The 23,641-nt window shown below is 46.7% G+C and overlaps 1 protein-coding gene across 2 annotated transcripts in view; it reads left to right on the top strand.

Moving 5' to 3' along the window:
- STRN3 (striatin 3) overlaps positions 1-23,641 on the top strand; it is a 131,837-nt gene that overhangs the window by 25,063 nt on the left and 83,133 nt on the right. For both annotated transcript variants that reach the window (XM_063947458.1, XM_063947459.1), the window contains exons 2-3: positions 18,136-18,239; positions 19,274-19,347. In XM_063947458.1, coding sequence (XP_063803528.1) covers positions 18,136-18,239; positions 19,274-19,347 — 178 coding nt within the window. The remainder of the gene's footprint in view (positions 1-18,135; positions 18,240-19,273; positions 19,348-23,641) is intronic.

Below are 23,641 nucleotides of genomic sequence, written 5' to 3'. Positions count from 1 at the left end.
GTTCTGCTTACAGGGGAATATACCTATTATTTCTCCAGCAGGGTCCACAGGTTATCCGCAGGATAACAATGGGATATGATGGAGAGACAGCTGATTGGCACCAAACGATCACAAGCTTTCTGGCCTCCCAGGATGCAACGGGCTCGTCCATATAATCCCGCCCACCGACTCGGTCAAATCAGTTTTTGGTTTGGTGCGGCAGGAGCTGGACCATGGTCACAGGGCTGCTGTTTGGCAGCCCTAAGCTTTATTTGATTTATTTTTATAGTCTTACTATGTTTTTTGAGTGATCTTTCCTAACAGCGTCTTACACGCATATTGGAAAGAGTCGCTCCAACAACTCTCCTCCGTGTCGCAACAACGCTTACCCACGGTACAAGTGCTGTCTCGACGGGCGTCTGTGTCGGATGTAACTAGCAGGTCCAGCAGACGTTACCAGGCGGTGGCCGGAGCATGGGGAGAAGGTAAGGCATAGGTTCCGCTTAGAAGGGGAATACGGACACAGCCGCACTGTTTTGGGAGAAGACTGCCAAACAGTAGCTGGCGCGCCACCACCACGGGTGCTCTAGCGCTAGGCTTTAGGGATCATAAGGCGCCAGGATTAGTTTGAGGCTGCGATCCCTATGGTTGATGTCAGCGGTGGGGAGTCAGACGCTCTCCTGGTCGCCCCTCCCCCCAGTTCATGACCAGTTACCGTGCGTCTCCCGCCATGAACTGATTGCCTCACTTCCGTCTCAGACGCTACCACGAGGGGACTCGGTCGCAGCATAGGCCGCTGCGTCTGTATACACTAAAGTATACTGCTAAGAGACCAGGTCGCAGACATGAGCGTCTTCATGCACTAACGTTCACTGAGCGTCTGTGTCCACTAAAAGGTTCCGGAGCGGCAGTGTACACTAGTAGCGTCTGAATCCACTCAGCGGTTACTAACGCAATTGCATTGTGACATAAACGGCTAAATTCCTCACTAGACACGTGTTGCGCGGACGGTCTGCTTTCTTGTTGGGGAGTTGCCCAATGAAAGGTGGCGTACTGCAGGTTTACTATAGCTTGTTACATATGGAAAGTGTGAAAATGTACTTTACTAAAAGTGTTATCCACCCCTAATTTCTCATCCATCATGGCATTTGGAAGCCGTTATGTACACCCTACAGCTTCCTTTGGCTCCTCACATTCATACTTCTTGTATTTTTGACCGAACATAAACGTCAAGCATGATTTCTCAAGTATGTGCAGTTGGCCAGTAACTGGCAGACGAGACGTACTTTTAGTTCTAAGTTTGGCATGTAACGAACAGAAATAGTCGCCTACAGCCTTTTCTATATACACATGAAGAGCCAGTGGATTGATGTGCTCACATGGGGTGGTCTTCAGTTTGCCGGCTGTCGGGATCCCGGTGCATTCATACATTTACACAGGCCCTGCTGCAGGAATGAGCTCGTTTCCATATATAAGTGATGTGGCCGCTGTTCTTTTTGTGCACTTATTTGTCTATGTAACTTAGAGACTGACGTCTCTTATTGATGATATCTTTGAGTTCAGGGAACCCAGCACCAAGCAAACAAAGGTAGCTTGAATAGTACAGTGATTTATCGTTCAGGTATGTGCCAGGCAGAAGTGGGTGTGATGTGATTCATCAGAAATTGAATGCTCTTTACCTCAGGGTCACACTATAAGGGTTCCTGTTCAGGCTGGTGCTGCAGAATGCATTTGTCATGCCCACACAGCAGCCAAGACGCATGCCAGACATACTTTTCTTTCCAATGTGTAGAATATGGGTAGTTGCATAAATAGTTATGAGACTTCCATCATCGCTGTAACCAGTGGTGATAACCTACATTTTCCACGCGTGCAGTCCATTTCAGTCCGGTTCATTATTATTTTTCAATTAGTGGTTTCTGGGAATCCGACTGTTTTTACATCTATAATACAGATGTGTCCTTGTATATCTAGCCTCAATACCCCTTGCCCATGCAACACAATGTACAAGTGTTATATACCGTATCAAATTAATCGGCACAGTCTCCTCGTGCGTCCTAGTCACTTTGCAACTAAGACACATTTTTGGCAATAAAAAGTCGCCAACACCAGAAGATTCTCATGCGACCTAGTGTGCCAAGAGGGGCAGTTTGGCGTGACTGCAGTAGAGATGTATGAGGACATAGCTGAGCACTTGAGGGTGATGATGCTACTAAGAAGAGTGGGTGGGGATGAGCAGTAGGGATACAAGTAATATCTTGGATTAGACCATGAGTGTTCCTGCATCATTGATATTGCTGTTTAGCAATATGATCTCCGACATTCCCGTATGTGAAGTCACTCACAGATGAATATTTCAAGAAACAAGTCTTTAGTACCTGGGACGCTGCATATGAATAATTTAGTCTGTTGTTGTGATACTTTTTACAGTTATTTTACCATGTAGTTAGTAAAGTGCCAGAGTTGATTTTCAAAAGCATAAAATAATACTTGAAATGGAACATAAACCTTTACCAGTGTCCTTTTACACGTTCTGTCAGCAGTAAAGAATTGTACTCTGGGCCTAAGTCAGCATGAAACCCTGCTGCGGCAGCGTTCGTATGCTGATGCCCTGTGAAGTGTGCGCAGAAGCAGCAGTGTGCGTGCGCACACTGAGATTCGACGTCATCTCGCTTGTGCGAACGCCCGGGACGGGGCGCCATGAGGGTGTTGGGGGGTCGCGGCCCAGACAATGCAGGCTTGTCGGGAATGTCTGAGGGGTGGGCTGCGGCAGCTTCGTGACATCACACGCAGCAGCTGTGACACAAAAGATGGCGGATTGCTGTCTGCCTTAGCAGCTAGGCTGCGTAGGCAGCCCTAACCATGCAAAAGCTTTTCCCCCGTGCAATGCTTTCACACGTGTGCGGGGGTTGGGGAGGCTGGATCAGATATGTGGGTGGATGCCCTGTGCTGGGCGTCTCCCCCCCCCCCCGTTCCCCTCAACCCCACATGTCCTGGATTGTAGATGTGAAATTTTTCACACATCTATGATCCATTCTGAATTAGGCCCTCTGTCACCCAGTGTTCTATCATTGGGGTCGATACAATTCACCAACAGTTGAATAGCGCTAGGAACACACTCAATTGTCTGAATTCTTCTCTCACCCGCGGCCGGCGCGAGGCTGATTCTGTTGGGAATCAGCATCGCGGCGGGGAGTTAAGTCGGAGAATGCCTGTTCTCCCGACAAATCAACCTGTTAAGTCCGAGAGAACGAGCATTCGCAGACTTAACTTGAGCTGAATTAAATAGCGACGGGAGCTAATTCCCGTCGCTATTTAATGTCGGGGAATTGAATCGACCCCATAGTAATTGAACTGAATGGTAAACCTAGAATGATCAGCTCTAAAAGGTAAAGAGCTGTACATTCATTCTACATACTTGTGCCTGTGCCAATACAGACGTGTCTAACCCCCAATTAATTTGGGCGCGACATTTGCCATAAGTTTTGGGCTGCCAGTAGCACAAACAATTGAATAGCACCTGACACTTTTTAGACCGTAGTTGCAAACTTGAGAAAACAGTTGAATTGCCCCCACAATGTTGACACTGACTTAATGTCGATATTGTGAATGTGGACTGTATATTTCAGTGTTAGTTGGGCTAAAAATGCTATGTCGATGTTTTGTACCACATCTGTCCAGCTGAAGGCCTATGGGCCGGATGCGACCATCTGTGACTAAGGAATGAATATAAAACATTCTTTCTCTATCGTCCTAGTGGATGCTGGGGTTCCTGAAAGGACCATGGGGAATAGCGGCTCCGCAGGAGACAGGGCACAAAAAGTAAAGCTTTAGGATCAGGTGGTGTGCACTGGCTCCTCCCCCTATGACCCTCCTCCAAGCCAGTTAGATTTTGTGCCCGGCCGAGAAGGGTGCAATCTAGGTGGCTCTCCTAAAGAGCTGCTTAGGAAAGTTTAGCTTAGGTTTTTTATTTTACAGTGAGTCCTGCTGGCAACAGGATCACTGCAACGAGGGACTTAGGGGAGAAGAAGTGAACTCACCTGCGTGCAGGATGGATTGGCTTCTTGGCTACTGGACATCAGCTCCAGAGGGACGATCACAGGTACAGCCTGGATGGTCACCGGAGCCTTGCCGCCGGCCCCCTTGCAGATGCTGAAGTAAGAAGAGGTCCAGAATCGGCGGCAGAAGACTCCTCAGTCTTCTAAAGGTAGCGCACAGCACTGCAGCTGTGCGCCATTTTCCTCTCGGCACACTTCACACGGCAGTCACTGAGGGTGCAGGGCGCTGGGAGGGGGGCGCCCTGGGAGGCAAATGAATACCTATTTTGGCTAAAAATACCTCACATATAGCCTCCGGAGGCTATATGGAGATATTTAACCCCTGCCAGAATCCGTTAAGAGCGGGAGACGAGGCCGCCCGAAAAAGGGGCGGGGCCTATCTCCTCAGCACACAGCGCCATTTTCCCTCACAGAAAGGCTGGAGGGAAGGCTCCCAGGCTCTCCCCTGCACTGCACTACAGAAACAGGGTTAAAACAGAGAGGGGGGGCACTAATTTGGCGATATGCTTATATATATATTAAGATGCTATAAGGGAAAACACTTATATAAGGTTGTCCCTATATAATTATAGCGTTTTTGGTGTGTGCTGGCAAACTCTCCCTCTGTCTCTCCAAAGGGCTAGTGGGTCCTGTCCTCTATCAGAGCATTCCCTGTGTGTGTGCTGTGTGTCGGTACGTGTGTGTCGACAGGTAGGAGGACGATGTTGGTGAGGAGGCGGAGCAATTGCCTGTAATGGTGATGTCACTCTCTAGGGAGTCGACACCGGAATGGATGGCTTATTTAGGAAATTACGTGATAATGTGAACACGCTGCAAGGTCGGTTGACGACATGAGACGGCCGACAAACAATTAGTACGGTCCAGACGTCTCAAAAACACCGTCAAGGGTTTTTAAAACGCCCGTTTACTTTAGTCGGTCGACACAGACACAGACAGGGACACTGAATCCAGTGTCGACGGTGAATAAACAAACGTATTCCTTATTAGGGCCACACGTTAAAGGCAATGAAGGAGGTGTTACGTATTTCTGATACTACAAGTACCACAAAAGAGGGTATTATGTGGGATGTGAAAAAACTACCATAGTTTTTCCTGAATCAGATAAATTAAATAAAGTGTGTGATGATGCGTGGGTTCCCCCCGATAGAAAATTATGGGCGGTATACCCTTTCCCGCCAGAAGTTAGGGCGCGTTGGGAAACACCCCTTAAGGTGGATAAGGCGCTCACACGCTTATCAAAACAAGTGGCGGTACCGTCTATAGATAGGGCCGTCCTCAAGGACCAGCTGACAAGGCTGGAAAATATAATAAAAAGTATATACACACATACTGGTGTTATACTGCGGCCAGCGATCGCCTCAGCCTGGATGTGCAGAGCTAGGGTGGCTTGGTCGGATTCCCTGACTAAAAATATTGATACCCTTGACAGGGACAGTATTTTATTGACTATAGAGCATTTCTATATATGCGAGATGCACAGAGGGATATTTGCACTCTGGCATCATGAATAAACGCGATGTCCATAACTGCCAGAAGATGTTATGGACACGACAGTGGTCAGGTGATGCAGATTCCAAACGGCACAGTATGGCCGTATAAAGGAAGAGGACTTGTTTGGGGTCGGTCCATCGGACCTGGTGGTCACGGCAACTGCTGGAAAATCCACCGTTTTTTACCCTAAGTCACATCTCTGCAGAAAAAGACACCGTCTTTTCAGCCTCAGTCCTCTCGTCCCTATAAGATCATATCTGCCCAGGGATAGAGGAAAGGGAAGAAGACTGCAACAGGCAGCCTATTCCCAGGAACAGAAGCGTTCCACCGCGTCTGACAAGTTCTCAGCATGGCGCTGAGACCGTACAGGACCCCTGGATCCTACATGTAGTATCCCGGGGGTACAGATGGGAATGTCGAGACGTTTCCCCTTCGCAGGCTCCTGAAGTCTGCTTTACCAAGTCTTCCTCCGACAAGGAGGTAGTATGGGAAAAAATTCACAAGCTGTGTTCCCAGCAGGTGACAATTAAATTACCCCTCCTACTACAGAAAAGGGGTATTATTCCACACTATATTGTGGTACTGAAGCCAGAAGGCTAGGTGAGACTTATTCTAAAAAAAAAAAAAAAATTTTTTTTGAACACTTACAAAGGTTCAAATTAAGATGAAGTCACTCAGAGCAGTGATAACGAACCAGGAAGAAGGGGACTATATAGTGTCCCGGGACATCAGGGATGCTTACCTCTATGTCCCAAATTTGCCCTTCTCACTAAGGGTACCTCAGGTTCGTGGTGCAGAACTGTCACTATCAGTTTCAGACGCTGCCGTTTGGATTGTCCACGGCACCCCGGGGTCTTTACCAAGGTAATGGCCGAATTGATGATTCTTCTTCGAAGAAAAGGCAACTTAATTATCCCTTACTTGGACGATCTCCTGATAGGGGCATAGTCCAGGGAACAGTTGGAGGTCGGAGTAGCACTATCTCGGATACTGCTACAATCAGCACGGGTGGATTCTAAATATTCCAAAATCGCAGCTGATCCCGACGACACGTCTGCTGTGCCTAGGGATGATTCTGGACACAGTCCAGAAAAAGGTGTTTCTCCCGGAAGAGAAAGCCAGGGAGTTATCCGAGCAAGTCAGGAACCTCCTAAAAACAGTGCATCATTGCACAAGGGTCCTGGTAAAAATGGTGGCTTCCTACGAAGCAATTCCATTCGGCAGATTTCACGTAAGAACTTTTCAGTGGGATCTGCTGGACAAATGGTCCGGATCGCATCTTCAGATGCATCAGCGGATAACCCAATATCCAAGGACAAGGGTGTCTCTCCTGTGGTGGTTATAGAGTGCTCATCTTCTAGAGGGCCGCAGATTCGGCATTCAGGATTGGATGCTGGTAACCACGGAGCCCAGCCTGAGAGGCTGGGGAGCAGTCACACAAGGGAAAAATTTCCAGGGAGTGTGATCAAGTATGGAGACTTTTCTCCACATAAATATACTGGAGCTAAGGGTAAATTTATAATGCTCTAAGCTTAGCAAGACCTCTGCTTCAAGGTCAGCCGGTATTGATCCAGTGGGAAAAACATCACGGCAGTCGCCCACGTAAACAGACAGGGCGACACAAGAAGCAGGAGGGCAATGGCAGAAACTGCAAGGACTTTTCGCTGGGCGGAAAATCATGTGATAACACTGTCAGCAGTTTTTCATCCCGGGAATGGAAACTGGGAAGCAGACTTCCTCAGCACGACCTCCACCCGGGAGAGTGGAAACTTCATTGAGAAGTTTTTTCCACATGATTGTAAACCGTTGGGAAATACCAAAGGTGGACATGATGGCGTCCCGTCTGAACAAAAAACGGGACAGGTATTGCGCCAGGTCAAGGGACCCTCAGGCAATAGATGTGGACGTTCTGGTAACACCGTGGGTGTACCAGTCGGTGTATGTGTTCCCTCCTCTGCTTCTCATACCTAAGGTGCTGAGAATTATAAGACGTAGAGGAGTAAGAACTATACTCATGGCTCCGGATTGGCCAAGAAGGACTTGGTACCCGGAACTTCAAGAGATGCTTACAGAGGTCTTATGGCCTCTGCCGCTAAGAAGGGACTTGCTTCAGCAAGTACCATGTCTGTTCCAAGACTTACCGCAGCTGCGTTTGTCGGCATGGCGATGGAAAGCCGGATCCTAAGGGAAAAAAGGCATTCCGGAAGAGGTCATTCCTACCCTGGTCAAAGCCAGAAAGGAGGTGACCGCACAACATTATCACCACGTGTGGCGAAAATTTGTTGCGTGGTGTGAGGCCAGGAAGGCCCCACAAAGAAATTTCAACTCGGTCGTTTCCTGCATTTCCTGCAAACAGGAGTGTCTATGGGCCTCAAATTGGGGTCCATTAAGGTTCAAATTCGGCCCTGTAAATTTTCTTCCAGAAAGAATTGGCTTCAGTTCCTGAAGTCCAGAAGTTTGTCAAGGGAGTATTGCATATACAAACCCCTTTTTTGTGCCTCCAGTGGCACTGTGGGATCTCAACGTAGTTCTGGGATTTCTCAAATCACATTGGTTTAAAACCAGTCAAATATGTGGATTTGCAGCATCTCACATAAAAAGTGACCATGATCTTGGCCCTGGCCTGGACCAGGCGAGTGTCAAATTGGTGGTTTTTTCTCAAAAAAGCCCATATCTGTTTGTCCATTCGGACAGGGCAGAGCTGCGGACTCGTCCCCAGTTCTCTCCCTAAGGTGGTGTCAGTGTTTCACCTGAACCAGCTTATTGTGGTGCCTTGCACCTACTAGGGACTTGGAGGACTCCAAGTTGCTAGAAGTTGTCAGGGCCCTGAAAATATATTCCAGGACAGCTGGAGTCAGAAAATCTGACTCGCTGTTTATACTGTATGCACCCAACAAGTTGGGTGCGCCTGCTTCTAAGCAGTCGATTGCTCGTTGGATTTGTAACACAATTCAACTTGCACATTCTGAGGCAGGCCTGCCACAGTCTAAATCGGTTAAGGCCCATTCCACAAGGAAGGTGGGCTCATCTTGGGCGGCTGCCCGAGAGGTCTCGGCATTAAAACTCTGCCGAGCAGCTACGTGGTCAGGGGAGAACACGTTTGTAAAATTCTACAAATTTGATATCCTGGCAAAAGAGGACCTGGAGTTCTCTCATTCGGTGCTGCAGAGTCATCCGCACTCTCCCGCCCGTTTGGGAGCTTTGGTATAATCCCCATGGTCCTTTCAGGAACCCCAGCATCCACTAGGACGATAGAGAAAATAAGAATTTACTTACCGATAATTCTATTTCTCGGAGTCCGTAGTGGATGCTGGGCGCCCATCCCAAGTGCGGATTATCTGCAATACTTGTACATAGTTACAAAAATCGGGTTATTATTGTTGTGAGCCATCTTTTCAGAGGCTCCGCTGTTATCATACTGTTAACTGGGTTTAGATCACAAGTTGTACGGTGTGATTGGTGTGGCTGGTATGAGTCTTACCCGGGATTCAAAATTCCTCCCTTATTGTGTACGCTCGTCCGGGCACAGTACCTAACTGGCTTGGAGGAGGGTCATAGGGGGAGGAGCCAGTGCACACCACCTGATCCTAAAGCTTTACTTTTTGTGCCCTGTCTCCTGCGGAGCCGCTATTCCCCATGGTCCTTTCAGGAACCCCAGCATCCACTACGGACTCCGAGAAATAGAATTATCGGTAAGTAAATTCTTATTTTAACAATGTTCAGCTCATGAGTCCAGTTATTACATTAATGCAGGCCCTATTCTCACACACGTTACATATTTATATCACCTTGATCTATCCAGCCAATATCTGAGTACTTGAATCATCTCTCATGCTGATTTCAGGGCCGCTGTATAGTTGCTGTGCGTTTCAGCTTCTTGTTATCCGAGTTTAATAATGTGTTCTGGAGACTGGTATGCAGGAAAGACCTGGGGCTATTTCATTTTTAGATTAGATGGAGATGTAACAAGCTTTGGAAAGAGGTAAAGTGGAAAAGTTTCCCGTAGCAACGAACCAGCTTCAAACTATCATATTTATACAGTGCTAGATAAAAGATAAGCTGTGGGCAACTTATCCACTTTATCTCTCTCGAAGGTTTGTCCTCTTCTTATGTGAGAATGATGATGTGGATAAAATGTTCATCTTTGTAACGGGGCAGTACAGATGGTGTAATGGTTATCATTACTGTCCCACAGAACTGAGGTCATGGGTTCAATTCCCACCATGGCCCTGCGTGGAACTTTTATATTTTCCCCGTAATTGCGTGAGTTTTCTCCGGGTACTCCGGTGTCCTCCCGCACTCTAGGTTAATTAGCTCCCAAGAAAATTAACCGTAGCGTGTAAAGGGGGATACACACTAGGCGATTTCAGCCTAAAACATAAACGATCATGGCTCTCCTGTGGTCTTTGTTGATCTCTGTGACGAGTTTGTGAAGGAAGTGAACATGCTGACTTCTTCGCTGTGCAGTGCTACTCATATACTGTTCTGTGCCTTGGCATTCCACAAGAATTAGAGTGTGTCTACTCTGCCTATGCACTGCACATCCAGAAATGAATTGCACACCCCTCGTATTTATAAGAGCGCACTAGCCAAGCCATTTTTATGTCTTTTTAAATCATCTGAATGTGGATAGCTGCGCTACTTGGAAGTTACTTTTTAGCATGTGTTCCAAACTATGTTACATAACTATACCTGAAACCTAGAAAAATTTATTGTATGGTGGAATTAAGAAAAACTCAAATACAAAACTTGCACTCTAGAGTTGAGCAAGGGAAAGGTAAAAAGCGAGTTAGTGAGTATGGGGGGGTATTCAGCTAGGGCTGTTTATTCGCAATTTTTTTAGGGCGAATGGGGATTTGCCCTATTCATTAGCAGCGTCCGTTTTTTGTTTTTTGTTTTTGCCTAGGCAAAACATTCGGCAGGAGCTAAAAAAGTGGATTGGCAAATCCATGTGTTTTCGCACCTGAAACAGTTTTGAGACATTTTTCGCCAATGCCTTCTCACTAAAAAAAAAAAGTGAAAAGGCATTGACGGGCGAAAACGGCAGATAGCTCCAAAATTGCCGGAGCAAATTGAATACCCCCCTATGTTGCAACCTGAACCCTTTCCTTCCGTCCTGTTACATAGGTGTGTGATTCTCACATCTTGTTTTACCTTTTCATTCATTTTGGCAAAGATTTCTGGTTGTTATGATGGAACTGACTACACTCTGCAAATAATTGCAGATTGTGCTGGGTGTGGTATTGAAGGTCGACCACACTTAGGTCGACAGTGTCTAGGTCGACCTCTATTGGTCGACAGGGTCTCTAGGTCGACAATGTCTAGGTCAACAGGTCAAAAGGTGGACATGAGTTTTTTAATCTCTTTTGGCGTCATTTTTGCCGTACAGTGACCAGGAACCAGAATTAGTGCACCGTGTCCCCTCGCTCGAGGTTACCGTTCCCAATCGTAGTCAACGTGGTTCGTAAAGTATGAAAAAGTAAAAAAAAAAATACAAATTGACCTGTCGACCTAGAGACCAGATACCGTTTGTGCTATGCCTCCAAGATCCCAGGCAGTAAGGGACTTTGTATGCCATGTCATTGGTAGTGCCAGCTGCTGGCCTACTGATGAGGTTAGCTTTATATACAGCTCTGATCCTCATACTCCAGCAGAACAAATGTGTCTGGATATCTCCAGTGCAGCTGGCTTTGTCGTTGGTGTAATTGTTACTCTTATACTAGGAAAGTGTTATATATAGTAAATGGTTATTAACAGGATTTAAGCAATACTGGTTTCATTTAGGAACACTAAATATAACCATAATACTTTCAAGTTTTAATTTTAAGCACATTTATTATTTGCTTAGTTTAGCAATATGCAGCTTGTATTACGTTACATTGGCAACCGTTATCAGCAGTCACCTTTATGTGGATAATTTATAGTAGATTCTCCAATATTTAACTATACTAACAGCCAGTAACGTCCATTAATAGTTCCCTGGTTCCCATTGTACACCGTTCATTGCCTATGTGTACTCTAATCTTTCATTATTCTTTATAAGGTGCCACAAGGGGTCTGCAGCGCCTTACACAGTACATAAACAGAAACAATAGGAACAAAACAAGAAAACTGACTTGCAGTACAGAGCATTGAAGGACATGGACTTGGTTTATAAACATTGCTGCATCAGCTGTAATTATAGTCAAATAAGCAGTTTGGCGGCAGAACCCAAGGCATAGGTGCTGTTGTTGCCAGTGGGGAGATTATTGTATAAGTGAGAGAAGAGGGCCCTGCTCGTGAGAGCTTACAGTCTATAGGGCCAGAAAGACGGAGAGGCGGTGAGCTATGTGATTTATACTCCTTTCAGGCCGCCACCTATGAACACAGGTTATTGGTACATGAGTGCGCATAACCCATGTTCAGGTGCGGTCTGAAAGGTGTTAGTGCTGAAACACACTACCCGGCTTTTGCCGGCCGGGAAAAAGCCGGACGGCTTTTTCCCGTGCCGGCATTGTAGTTAACAGTGTGAGGGCTAGGGTCCCTTCACACTGCACGGCCCCGGCCCGGCTGCCGGGTTGCAGCCGGGTCTCACCACTGGAAGGTCCGGCGGCCGGGCAGCCGCCGGGCCGTCTTTGGAGCCAGTAAACCATGTGTGTGAAGGGGAGCTTTCACACACAACGGTTTTTTCTGAAGCCGTGTCTGATGCTGCGCATGCGCACAGCATCACACACGGCTCAAAGCCGTCCTGTGTGAGCGACTCTGCCGGTTTCTCCCGGATGGCAAAAAACCGGACAAAGTTTGTCCGGCTTTTTGCCATCCGGGAGAAACCGGCCAGTGTGTTACAGCCCTAAGGGTTGAAATACCGGGTCGAGACGGTATTTCAACCCTGGTTGCGAGCAGGGTTGAACTCGTGTTCAACCCAGCTCACTGTGCAATGTGCGCGGGAGCCATTTCCTGTTCACGGTGTGTGTGTGTGTACGGGTGACGCTTGGAGATCATGTGATCTCCAAGCGTCACCGCTGATGTTACCAACCTGGCGATACGGGTGCGGTGTGAACGGGATGCCAGGTCGATGCGACCTGCTACCCATTCACTGAACAGGAACAGGTGGCGCTTGGAGATCGTCTGATCTGCAAGCGCCTACTCCACATGCGTCACCGCTGACATCACCAACCCAGCAATATGTTGGGCTGGGGATGCCAGTCTAAAAGGGGTGTCAAGCGGGTCGCAACCGCACACAAGTCCCTGGTGTGACCCACTAAATGCGGTGTGAAAGGGTTATCAGTCTTCTCAAGGCTTTGTTTCACCTGTTCCTAACCACCATATGTTTGCCTTTGTTTTTGTAACCTGCACTAGAACAATTTTTTATTCCTGTTCTAAGGTTTTCATAAATGTTCCAAGCAATGGATAACCTTAAAGGGCCGCATGTGTTGCCCTCTAATCCTCAAACAGGACTCACAGTTGCCCTTGATCTGCTTAATATGTCGTAGCAACACATTCAGTGAAAGGAAGGCACCACATTCAAACCACTCCAATACTTCCAGATTTCCACACATTGCCACCAAAGTCACCCTAAAATATCCCTCAAATCTCTCTGATGCTCACTCACACAAAACAAACCTAGATGCCCTTTTACGCCCTGATTATCCTTTATGCCTTACACTATCTAAAACACCCTTAGCCTCCCTATCAGGGGCGGATCCAGAAGAAAATGAAAGGGGGGGCACCATGATAGGGGAACGGTAATAGTTATATTTACATGCACCTAAGGCATGTGTGCTCCCAGATAAGGGGTGTGGTATCACAGGGGGCGTGGCCTCACATAATACGCCATCAGGTAATGATTGGCTGTAGGAGCGCATCCTGGTTTATTGCCAATGTTTCACCCAGATGAAAAGGCTGATTGGGCCTTGAAATGTGTGTCACCTGTTCCATTAGTTATGGGAGCCTGGAAGGCACCCCAGCACAATATAATTATTATAGTTTTTAGTTGGTGGTGGCAGGTGCAGCATACCTTGTTTTGGGCACTGCACTGAGACTCAGACTACAGGACACAAACTGCCCATCTTTAATTAGCAGAAGCAGCCAGCTGGATATCCAACAAGCAGCATAAGACTTCTGCAGGACAGCCCTGTCACAATCACACGGGCCGCCTTCTCAAAGCTGAGTTTGAGTGCACATAGCACGGTGGTAAAGGAAGTGGAGGAGGAAGCGCTGGGATTATTGTGCGGTGCAGTGAGGGCTAATGAAGCCTTCTGCTCCGTCATAAGTAACAGTCTTACTCGTTGCTAGCATTTGAACCCCGCGCCTGGGCTGGACTCTGGCAGTGGGGGAGGCAGCTCCAGCCTCCCCAATGGTTACCACACGGACTTGCTGTTAGAGCCGCGGCGGGTCCTAGTGCCTGCCGGCTCTTTTATCAAATCTGACTGACTGAAATAGCAGTAGTGCTGCTGCTGTTCTCCTTTTGAAAAAAAAAAAAGTCAAAGAAATGACAGGGGGGGTGGGGGCACGGGCCCGAGTGCCGCCCCCCCCCCCCCCCCCCCTCCTGGATCCGCCTATGCCCACTATTTATTTTTTAAAATCAAGTATTGTTTCAGAGGGACTGGGAAATAAGTATTCCTATACAGGTCTGTTTCCTCAGCAGCAGTTTGATAGTGGGGATAATCAGTCCCCAGAATAAGAAATAACACAAGTAAATACGTATAAACAGCGCTTTGTGGAAAGAATGATTGTCATTATATCACCAGGCGGAATAGATTAAAAACACCTGTATGTCATTTATTCTATATTATGCATATGTAAAAAAGCAACCAGATAGCATTAATGAAAATTACATCTGAACAGGCCTAAACGCAAAAATCCCCCCCTCCCCCCCCCCAAAAAAAATGGATCAGATATTGTGGTAGCCGAATACGTGTTGATAAAAAGTAAAAACATAAGCTTGCAATAGAGCATATTCAGTTAGGTGTGATATTTTGACCTCAAAAGTCTGTCGACATCACGACCAATTTTGAATTACCCTGGGTATGAGCGCTCCCGATACTCACGGTATCCAACTTAAAATATAAATGGGCGTGAAATTTTTTGCAGCCAAAATCCCACGGGGGGAGGAGGAAAAAAATCAGCCATGGAACATCGAACACTGCTGTGTTCCAGCCGCTCCTTTGCTATGCCCGGCTGCTTCATATGTCACGCTTTTGAGGCGGGGCAAAAACACGGACATGTCTCATAAACACTGACAGGTGTCAGGAGGTCTCACACATGACACCAGCCTGTAGAAGATGTCACTTCAGCATCTTTAGGGAAGCGGAGGAGGAGGAGGACAGCATGCTAGAAGGTGAGTCATTTTGGACTAATTATGCTATTTGGAAACCTCCAATTGCTTAATTAGTCACGGAGGGGGGAGAAGTTAAGAGTTCAGAAGCACGTTCTGTACAATTAAACCTAAAAATAAAGATTTTAGGAAAAATTAAAACTGCTCTGAAGGTGTTTATTAAAAAAAAAAAAAATCTGAGCACCCAATTAGAACATAAAAATATCTCACCCAATTGAATGTGGGTGTGAGATTTTTTGCACATGCGCACCTAATTAAATATATGTACCAATCCGTGGAACAAAAAGGAGTAAGTTAACGACCTGTTGGGGGCTTCCCATGGAGACCAAAACATGAGTGACCAAAACAATCCCAAGTCTTGTATTTTGAGAGCATTTTTATTATTTTTATCCTTTATTTATATGGCGCCACAGTGGATTTGCAGCGCCCAATTACAAAGTACATAAACGAATAATCAAAACAGGAAAACCGTGACAGTTGAATACAATTATACAGGGTAAATAAACATAGCTACATCAGCAGATGACACTGAAATAAGTATCAGGGTGGCAGAAAAGCGTGGGATTTGGTGCCGTCGAAGATGTTTAAGTAAGAAAAGGATAAACACATGAGGGAAGAGGGCCCTACTCGTGAGAGCTTACATTCTAAAGGGGAGCGGCAGACAGACAGAGGTGATACAGATGGGGTAGTTACGGCATGGAACAGGGTTAGGATGAGATTTGGCTGGGTTTGGTAAAGAAGTGGGTCTTAAGAGCTTGTTTGAGGTTTTGTAGAGTGAGGGTGAGAGGTAAAGAATTCCAGAGTAAGGGAGCAGCACGTAAAAAAATTTTGAGGTAGGAGTGGGAGGAGCTAATCAGTAGGCAGGAGAGGCGGCGTGTATTAGCAGAGCGAAGAGGACTGGTGGGAGTGTAAAGGGAGATAAGGTCAGAGATGTAGATGGGAGAGGAGTGGTTGAGTGCTTTGTTATACCCCTTTTCCACTAGCTCCTTAAAACATGGGTAAATGCGCGGGGGCGCGCATTTACCCGTGTTTTTCCCTAGTGGAAAAGGCTCCCCCTGCAAATTCCCGGATCAAGTGATCCGGGAATCCTACCCGGGTAGCTTGCCGGGTTGAACACGTGTTCAACCCGGTAAGCAGTGTAGTGTGAACGGGAGCCGCGTCGAGGCGTCACGGCTCCCGTTCGCAGTGTATGGGAGGGCGGAGCTGGGAGATCATGTGATCTCCCAGCGCCGCCCCTGCCGTGTCACTAGCAGCGTCACCAACCCGGCAGTATGCCGGGTTGGTGAGCGCTGTATGAAGGGGGGCTGTAGCACGGGTCGCAGCTGTGTCAGGCGACACTGCTGCGACCCGAGCTATAGTGGAAAAGGGGTATAAGTGAGTTTGTGAATCTTGAATTGTATTCTGAAAAAGAAGGGAAACCAGTGGATGTAGTTCGTTTGGTGTGGAAGATAAGCTGAGCTGTAGCATTGAGGAGAGATTGGAATGGATAGATTTATCAAGGATGCCAGTTAGGAGGAGATTACGGTAGTCCAGTCTGGAGGTGACCAGTGAGTGGATAAGGATCTTCGTAGCATCCTGGGTGAGAAAGGGTCTGATCCTGGAAATACTTTTTACATGAAAACAGCAGGTTTGTGAGAGGTGCTGAATGTGCGGTTTGTAGGAGAGGAAGGAGTCATGGATATAAGCAACGTTCATGGTTAGAGACCTCATTAATAAAACGATCTGGGGTCTCCAGAGCAAACTAAGTTCTGACTGTAGTAACTTTAGCCGTGGTTAAGAGACAAAAAGTATATTTGTAAAGTATTTTATAATCGTGCTAACATTTGGAGCTTAGGGGCAATAACAGCAGAACAATCCCAGAGTGGATGCCAAAACCCTGACTCAGAGGCCCACATTTAGGCCAAGTAGCAGTAGGGCAAAGGACTCATTCTAAATAAAGATAGAGGGGAACTCCGGCTACTTATTTAACAACTTGTGTGCCATGGGTTTAGCTCATGGGGTGTAAAGCAGGGGAGTAAGAGCTGGAGCTGACTGGACATAACAGCAGAGAATAGAATGAAAAAGTCAGGGGGAGGGGGGGGGGGGGGGGGGCGGAGATGACCAGTCAGTGGGCAGCGAGCAGCACTAACATCTGCTGCCCTTCACTGATATAGGCAAAGCTCACAAGAACAAGCCGACATATTGTATTATTATTAATTTCCTATTGCTAATAGTGCCTGTGCCATACAATACAACCATTTGTTTTCTGTACCTATCACTCTTCTTTAGTATGTGAACCAAGCTCCTAAAATAAACACTGATCTGTGTATAAGAGCTTTCAGGCACTTCTTGGGAGAGCAGGAGACATTTGTTTTTAGAATAGGCTTTTTAGATACTATAAATTGCAATAAAGGAACAATAAACATTAAAAGTGGATTCGGTATAGATTATTTACAGAAATATATTGGATTTATTTGATGCAGCTGTGCTTAAGTATCATATTATCATACATCTTCTAGTCGGACAATCCCTGCAATGTAGTTAAACATGTTTAAAGGCATGATCTCTGTTTGTTAATTTCTTTAAATACTTTAAAGAGTAAACTGATGAAGCTAAAGCCCTGTACACACCAGGTGACACGCGGGACGATATGAACGATTTTTTAAAAAGATCTATCGTTCATATCATCCAGTGTGTATGGATGAACGATGCGCGCACCCGCGGGTCGTTCTTGTTCATCCATGATCTACCGAGCATGCAGCTAAGTGTTAACTATATAGTTGAGCTGCATTTTTGGGGAGTGCGGGGGATGTTGTCACTGAACGTTATCGTTCATTGTGTATGCACTGGCAATCTCCCCTAATTAGCAATCGACGATATAGCGCTGATTGCCAACGAGGGGAGGTGTCCCCGTGTGTCCCCGCCTTTAGACGTTGTTCAATGTTTCTGTGACTTTCCATTGCTACCTATAAAAGAAGGTGTGACGTCTGTGTACTCTCTAGCATCCCATCCACTTTTTCCACCACCAAAACGCTTTGGTAGTTTGCAAATGGGAGTAGTTTTGTATGTGGTAAATGGCTCCAGTGATTAATCATAGCATGTTATGCTCATGCGACCTATCTAACCAGATCTGCCTGTTAATCCACCAATGTGCAGTAGATACGGAGGTTATTGGTTACCTAGCTCATTGGTAAGCCAATAAAACCATTCTGAACCATGCTGTGGAGATGCAGAGTACCGCACCCAATCAGTCGTCTTTTTATTGGGTGTGTACATTTTACTTACAGACGTGTTTCCTCTCTTGTTTTACAGGCGCGGATAGCCTTCCTACAGGGTGAAAGAAAAGGTCAAGAAAATTTGAAGAAGGATTTAGTGAGAAGGATAAAAATGTTAGAATATGCTTTGAAACAAGAGAGGTTAGCAGAAACCATTGTTCATGTCATTAGTGTTTGTGATATGTCTTTTGTTCTCATCTTTGAGGTTGTAACTATAATCATTAATGAAAATATCCGCTGTTCCTTTCTGTACAGATATTCCTAATGGGGCGCAAAAATATATATATACAATTAAGTAAATTGCGTCTACCGGTCATCCTTAGGGTCAGTTATGTGGTGGTGTGCAGTCCTGCTTCTGATTGGCCACATACTTATGTTTGGCAGCCACTATCACTCATTTTGCCTATTGGGCCCTACACACATGCCGATATCACTGCACGATATGAACGATCTCGTTCATTAATGAACGAGATAACGTTCATATCGTGCAGTGTGGAGTCACCAGCGATGAACGATGCGCGGCCCCGTGCTCGTTCATCGCTGGTGATATGTCGGCTGTGCATGCAGGCCAATATGGACGAGATCGTCCATATTTGCCTGCACGTCTATGGAGCCGGGTGACGGGGGGAGTGAAGAAACTTCACTCCCCCCGTCACTGCCCCCCCTCCCCCCGCCGCCGGGTCGGCCGTTGGGCACCTCGGCGGCACATCGCCGCGTGTGTAGGGCCTATATGACTTTGACCATAAATAATTTCATCTGGTCATGGAACACCAACTCAAGGCACCCCAGGGTGCTTAGGTGCACAGTTTGAGAACCATTGGGTAGGACATTCTACATGATTTGGTTCTGGTACATATGTAATGTCTATTATATTAAAATTTATATAAAAAGTTTTCCGGGGCTGAATAAAGGGCTTAGTGCATTCAATGGACTTTAGATTGTATGTATAGTTGCTTGGTTTGCAGGGGTAGTTGTACCAACTCAACTCAAGAGGAGAAAAGTTGCCCATAGCAACAGATCCGCTTTGAGTTGCCATTTATCAAGTGCATTTTATAAAAGTAGAAGCAAAATGCTTGCACCTTCTCCCTCATATTGTTTTACTGTGATGTTTCTGATATTCACGTGACATCTGTTTTTGTTCTAACAATTGTTTCTTTCCTCAAATGATTCTTTAGGGCAAAATATCATAAATTAAAATATGGAACAGAATTAAATCAAGGCGAAATGAAGATGCCAGCATTTGAACCTGGTAGGTATAATTTAAAAGATGTCCTCTACAACTGGAGTGGGTTGTACAACCAACTTTTGTTATAATTCTGAAATAGTTCTTTATTTGTTTCTAACAAAATATGGCTGTTTTTAGCACATTTTTAAGAAAATTACTGTATTTCTGGAACATAGATTTTCCCCATGAACCTTTTCAACCCACATATTCACATCGCTGTGAAATCTGCCCAGTTAGCTTCTTGTATATCAACACCTTGCATTATGTGTTCTATACATCTGAGTGTTCTACCATTTGCTCTTGTAACTGTACATTATATATCAGTCTATTATTTATACTTTGTATAAGCTCTTTAATGGTTAGTTATTCTGCTTCTCTATCCCTGGGCCTGCTACTATTACCCCTTTCACATCGCAAAAATAACTCGGTATCGACTTGGCATATTGCCGAGTCGTCACAGGTCAGTGTGCAATGTGAAAGGGGCCTTGGAAAATCCCCGGGTCACTTGACCCGGTAATTCAACCCGGGTATTAAGAAGGGTTATTCCCGCGTTGAAGACCGGGTCAGTGGCAGTGTAAATAGTATCCGACCCGTTTACTGCATTGGGAGAGGTGGCACGGAGATGAGCTCATCTCACAGTGCATCCTCTGCCGCTATGGCAACCGCCCTGGCATATTGCTGGGTCGGGAAGCCAGCGCTGAGGCTCCAGTGCCGGATCCCACCCTGGAAGGATCCGTTTCCAATTCCCTGGGTATGAAAAGGGTATTTGTCACTTCTACAGATTAAGTGTGGGTACACATTCAGCCGATATTGAAACGATTTGCTATGTCGTAACAACAAATCGTCCATATCGCCTAATGTGTATGCATAATTATGCTCTCCCGCAAGTTGCATGCAACATCTTCCAGCTGTCCTTGCTGCATGGCAACCGGAAAGATATCGCATGGGTCCTGGTGCAGTGTAATGAACTACATCTCATTACGATCTTCATTAATGTGTGCGGCTGATCTCCGCTGGTCTGGACCGAAGGGAATTCGGCCTAACAGGAAGGCTGTCCATTGCTCTCTGTACCCACCCAAAGATGCAGAAAGATTTTGAAAGGAAGAACATGTTTTCTAGGTAATGATGAGCTCTGAAAGTAGTACTAGTAACAGCTTTTGGGGTATATGCAATTGTGGTCGAATTCCCGAAATTGTCGAATTTCGGGTCATTTTCGACCAAAAAAAAAATTCGCCTATGCAATTCAGTGCTTTCCGACCAAAAAACGGACTTTCAAAATTCGACTTTTTGAAATTCGAATTTTTGCAAATTCGACTTTTCTGCAATGATATAAGTGCTGCAATTCGACCAAAGCATATTCAATTCAAGTTTGGAAATTCGACAGCAGTGCTTTTAGACAGCAAATTCGTCATTTTCAATCCGCCACACTTTGGAGGGTGAAAACAAATAAAAAAAATTTAAACATGTTTTTTTTTGTGTTTTTTTTGGGGGGGAATAGCAGATCTATTCATATTAGAAGGGATTAGGTACTTTTTTTTTTTTGGAGGCACAAATATTATTTATATATTTTTTACAATATTATTATTATTTTTTTTTTTTTTTTTTATTGCTGGAACGGTAAAATCCTAAAAAAAAATGGCGTGGGGTCCCCCCTCCAAAGCATAACCAGCCTCGGGCTCTTCGAGCTGGTCCTGGTTCTAAAAATGCGGGGAAAAAATTGACAGGGGATCCCCCGTATTTTTAAAACCAGCACCGGGCTCTGCGCCTGGTGCTGGTGCCAAAAATACGGGGGACAAAAAGCGTAGGGGTCCCCCGTATTTTTAACACCAGCATCGGGCTCCACTAGCTGGACAGATAATGCCACAGCCGGGGGTCACTTTTATGCCGTGCCCTGCGGCCGTGGCATTAAATATCCAACTAGTCACCCCTGGCCGGGGTACCCTGGGGGAGTGGGGACCCCCCCCCCCCAGCCACCCAAGGGCCAGGGGTGAAGCCCGAGGCTGTCCCCCCCCCATCCAATGGGCTGCGGATGGGGGGGCTGATAGCCTTTTGTGATCATGAAAAGAATATTGTTTTTTCCAGCAGTACTACAAGTCCCAGCAAGCCTCCCCCGCAAGCTGGTACTTGGAGATCCACAAGTACCAGCATGCGGGAGAAAAACGGGCCCGCTGGTACCTGTAGTACTACTGGAAAAAAATACCCAAATAAAAACAGGACACACACACCGTGAAAGTAAAACTTTATTTCATACGCCGACACACACATACCTATGTTCACACGCCGACATCGGTCCTCTTCTCCATGTAGAATCCAGGGGTACCTGAAAATAAAAGATCAATATACTCACCTCAACCAGGCTCCAGAGATAAATCCACGTAGTTGGAGAAAAAAACAAACCGAACACCCGCTCCATGCCGGACTGAAAGGGGTCCCATGCTGACACATGGGACCCCTATCCCCGAATGCAGAGAGACCTGTCAGTGACAGCTGTCACAGAAAGGTCTCTATAGCCAATCAGGAAGCGCAACTTCGTTGCGCTCATCTGATTGGCTCTGTGCGTCTGAGCAGACAGCGCATCGCACAGCCCAGTCCATTATATTCAATGGTGGGAACTTAGCGGCTAGCGGTGAGGTCACCCGCCGGTCAGCGGCTGACCGGCGGGTGACCCCCCCGCTAGCCGCTAAGTTCCCACCATTGAAAGTAATGGAGCGGCTTTGCGATGCGCTGTCACATCACAGACAGCGCACAGCCAATCAGATGAGCGCCACGGAAGTAGCGCTTCCTGATTGGCTGAAGGGACTTCAGTGACAGGAGTCACGTGATGTCCCGGCATTCGGGAGAAAGGGGTCTGATGTGAAAGCATTGGACCCCTTTCTAGTCCGGTATGGATCGTTGTTCGTTTTTTTGTTTTGCCAAGTACGTGGATTATCTCTGGACCTGGATGTACCTCTGGACGCTGGAAGGTGAGTATAATTTTTTCACAGGTACCTCGGATCGTCGGAGACCGTGGCAGTCGGCGTGTCAACATAGGTAAGTATGTGTGTGTCGGCGTATGAAATAAAGTTTTACTTTCACGGTGTGTGTGTCCTGTTTTTATTTGGGTATTTTTTTTCCAGTAGTACTACAGGTACCAGCGGGCCCGTTTTTCTCCCGCATGCTGGTACTTGTGGTTCTCCAAGTACCAGCTTGCGGGGGAGGCTTGCTGGGACTTGTAGTACTAATGGAAAAAACAATATCTTTTTATTATCACAAAAGGCTATCAGCCCCCCCCATCCGCAGCCCATTGGATGGGGGGGGACAGCCTCGGGCTTCACCCCTGGCCCTTGGGTGGCTGGGGGGGGACCCCTTGATTGTAGGGGTCCCCACTCCCCCAGGGTACCCCGGCCAGGGGTGACTAGTTGGGTAGTTAATGCCACGGCCGCAGGGCACGGCATAAAAGTGACCCCCGGCTGTGGCATTATCTGTCCAGCTAGTGGAGCCCGATGCTGGTGTTAAAAATACGGGGGACCCCTACTCTTTTTGTCCCCCGTATTTTTGGCACCAGCACCAGGCGCAGAGCCCGGTGCTGGTTTTAAAAATACGGGGGATCCCTGCCCAATTTTTCCCCTGCATTTTTAGAACCAGGACCAGCTCGAAGAGCCCGAGGCTGGTTATGCTTTGGAGGGGGGACCCCACGCCATTTTTTTTTCGGGTTTTTCCCGTTTTTTCCCGTTTTTTAAAATCGCGGCAAAATCCGCCAAATCGGCCGATTTTCGCCCGCGATTCTGGCGAATCCGTTTTTCATTGAATATGGTGAATTCCGGAAGCCACCTTCCGGGATTCACCTGTCGAATTGAGTCGAATTAAAAAACGGCGAAAATTGCCGCGAATTCGACCGCAATTGCATATACCCCTTTATAGGAACTGTTGGTTTCTCCAGCAGGGTCCACAGGATAACATTGGGATATGATGACGCGACAGTGGATTTGCACCAAACGGTCAATGCTTTCGGCCTCCCAGCATGCAACGGGTCCTACCGTATATCCTCACCTCCTGACTCAGGCAAATCAGTTTTTTGTTTGGTGCGGCAGGAGTATATTCAATTAAAGTCGGATCCACAGCTGCTTCATTAAAATTTGAATGCAGCAGAAGGCGTCTGTAGGAAATGGGTGCCACCTGTTTGCATTAGCGAGGATCTGAGCGCTAAATCTGAGGATGCATCATCGAAACACCATAGGGACCATCAGTCGTGATTTTCAATGGTTTTAGGAGCCGGCCAGCCTGCGTTATTTGACGCTTACACAGGCTGGGCGTCTGATCTGGAAGGCTGTGTCTGACG

This window comes from Pseudophryne corroboree, chromosome 12 (genome assembly GCF_028390025.1).
Source record: "Pseudophryne corroboree isolate aPseCor3 chromosome 12, aPseCor3.hap2, whole genome shotgun sequence".
In the NCBI taxonomy this organism is placed as follows: Eukaryota; Metazoa; Chordata; class Amphibia; order Anura; family Myobatrachidae; genus Pseudophryne; species Pseudophryne corroboree.
Note: the sequence above shows the minus strand (reverse complement) of the source record. Positions and strands in the feature narration are given on the sequence as shown.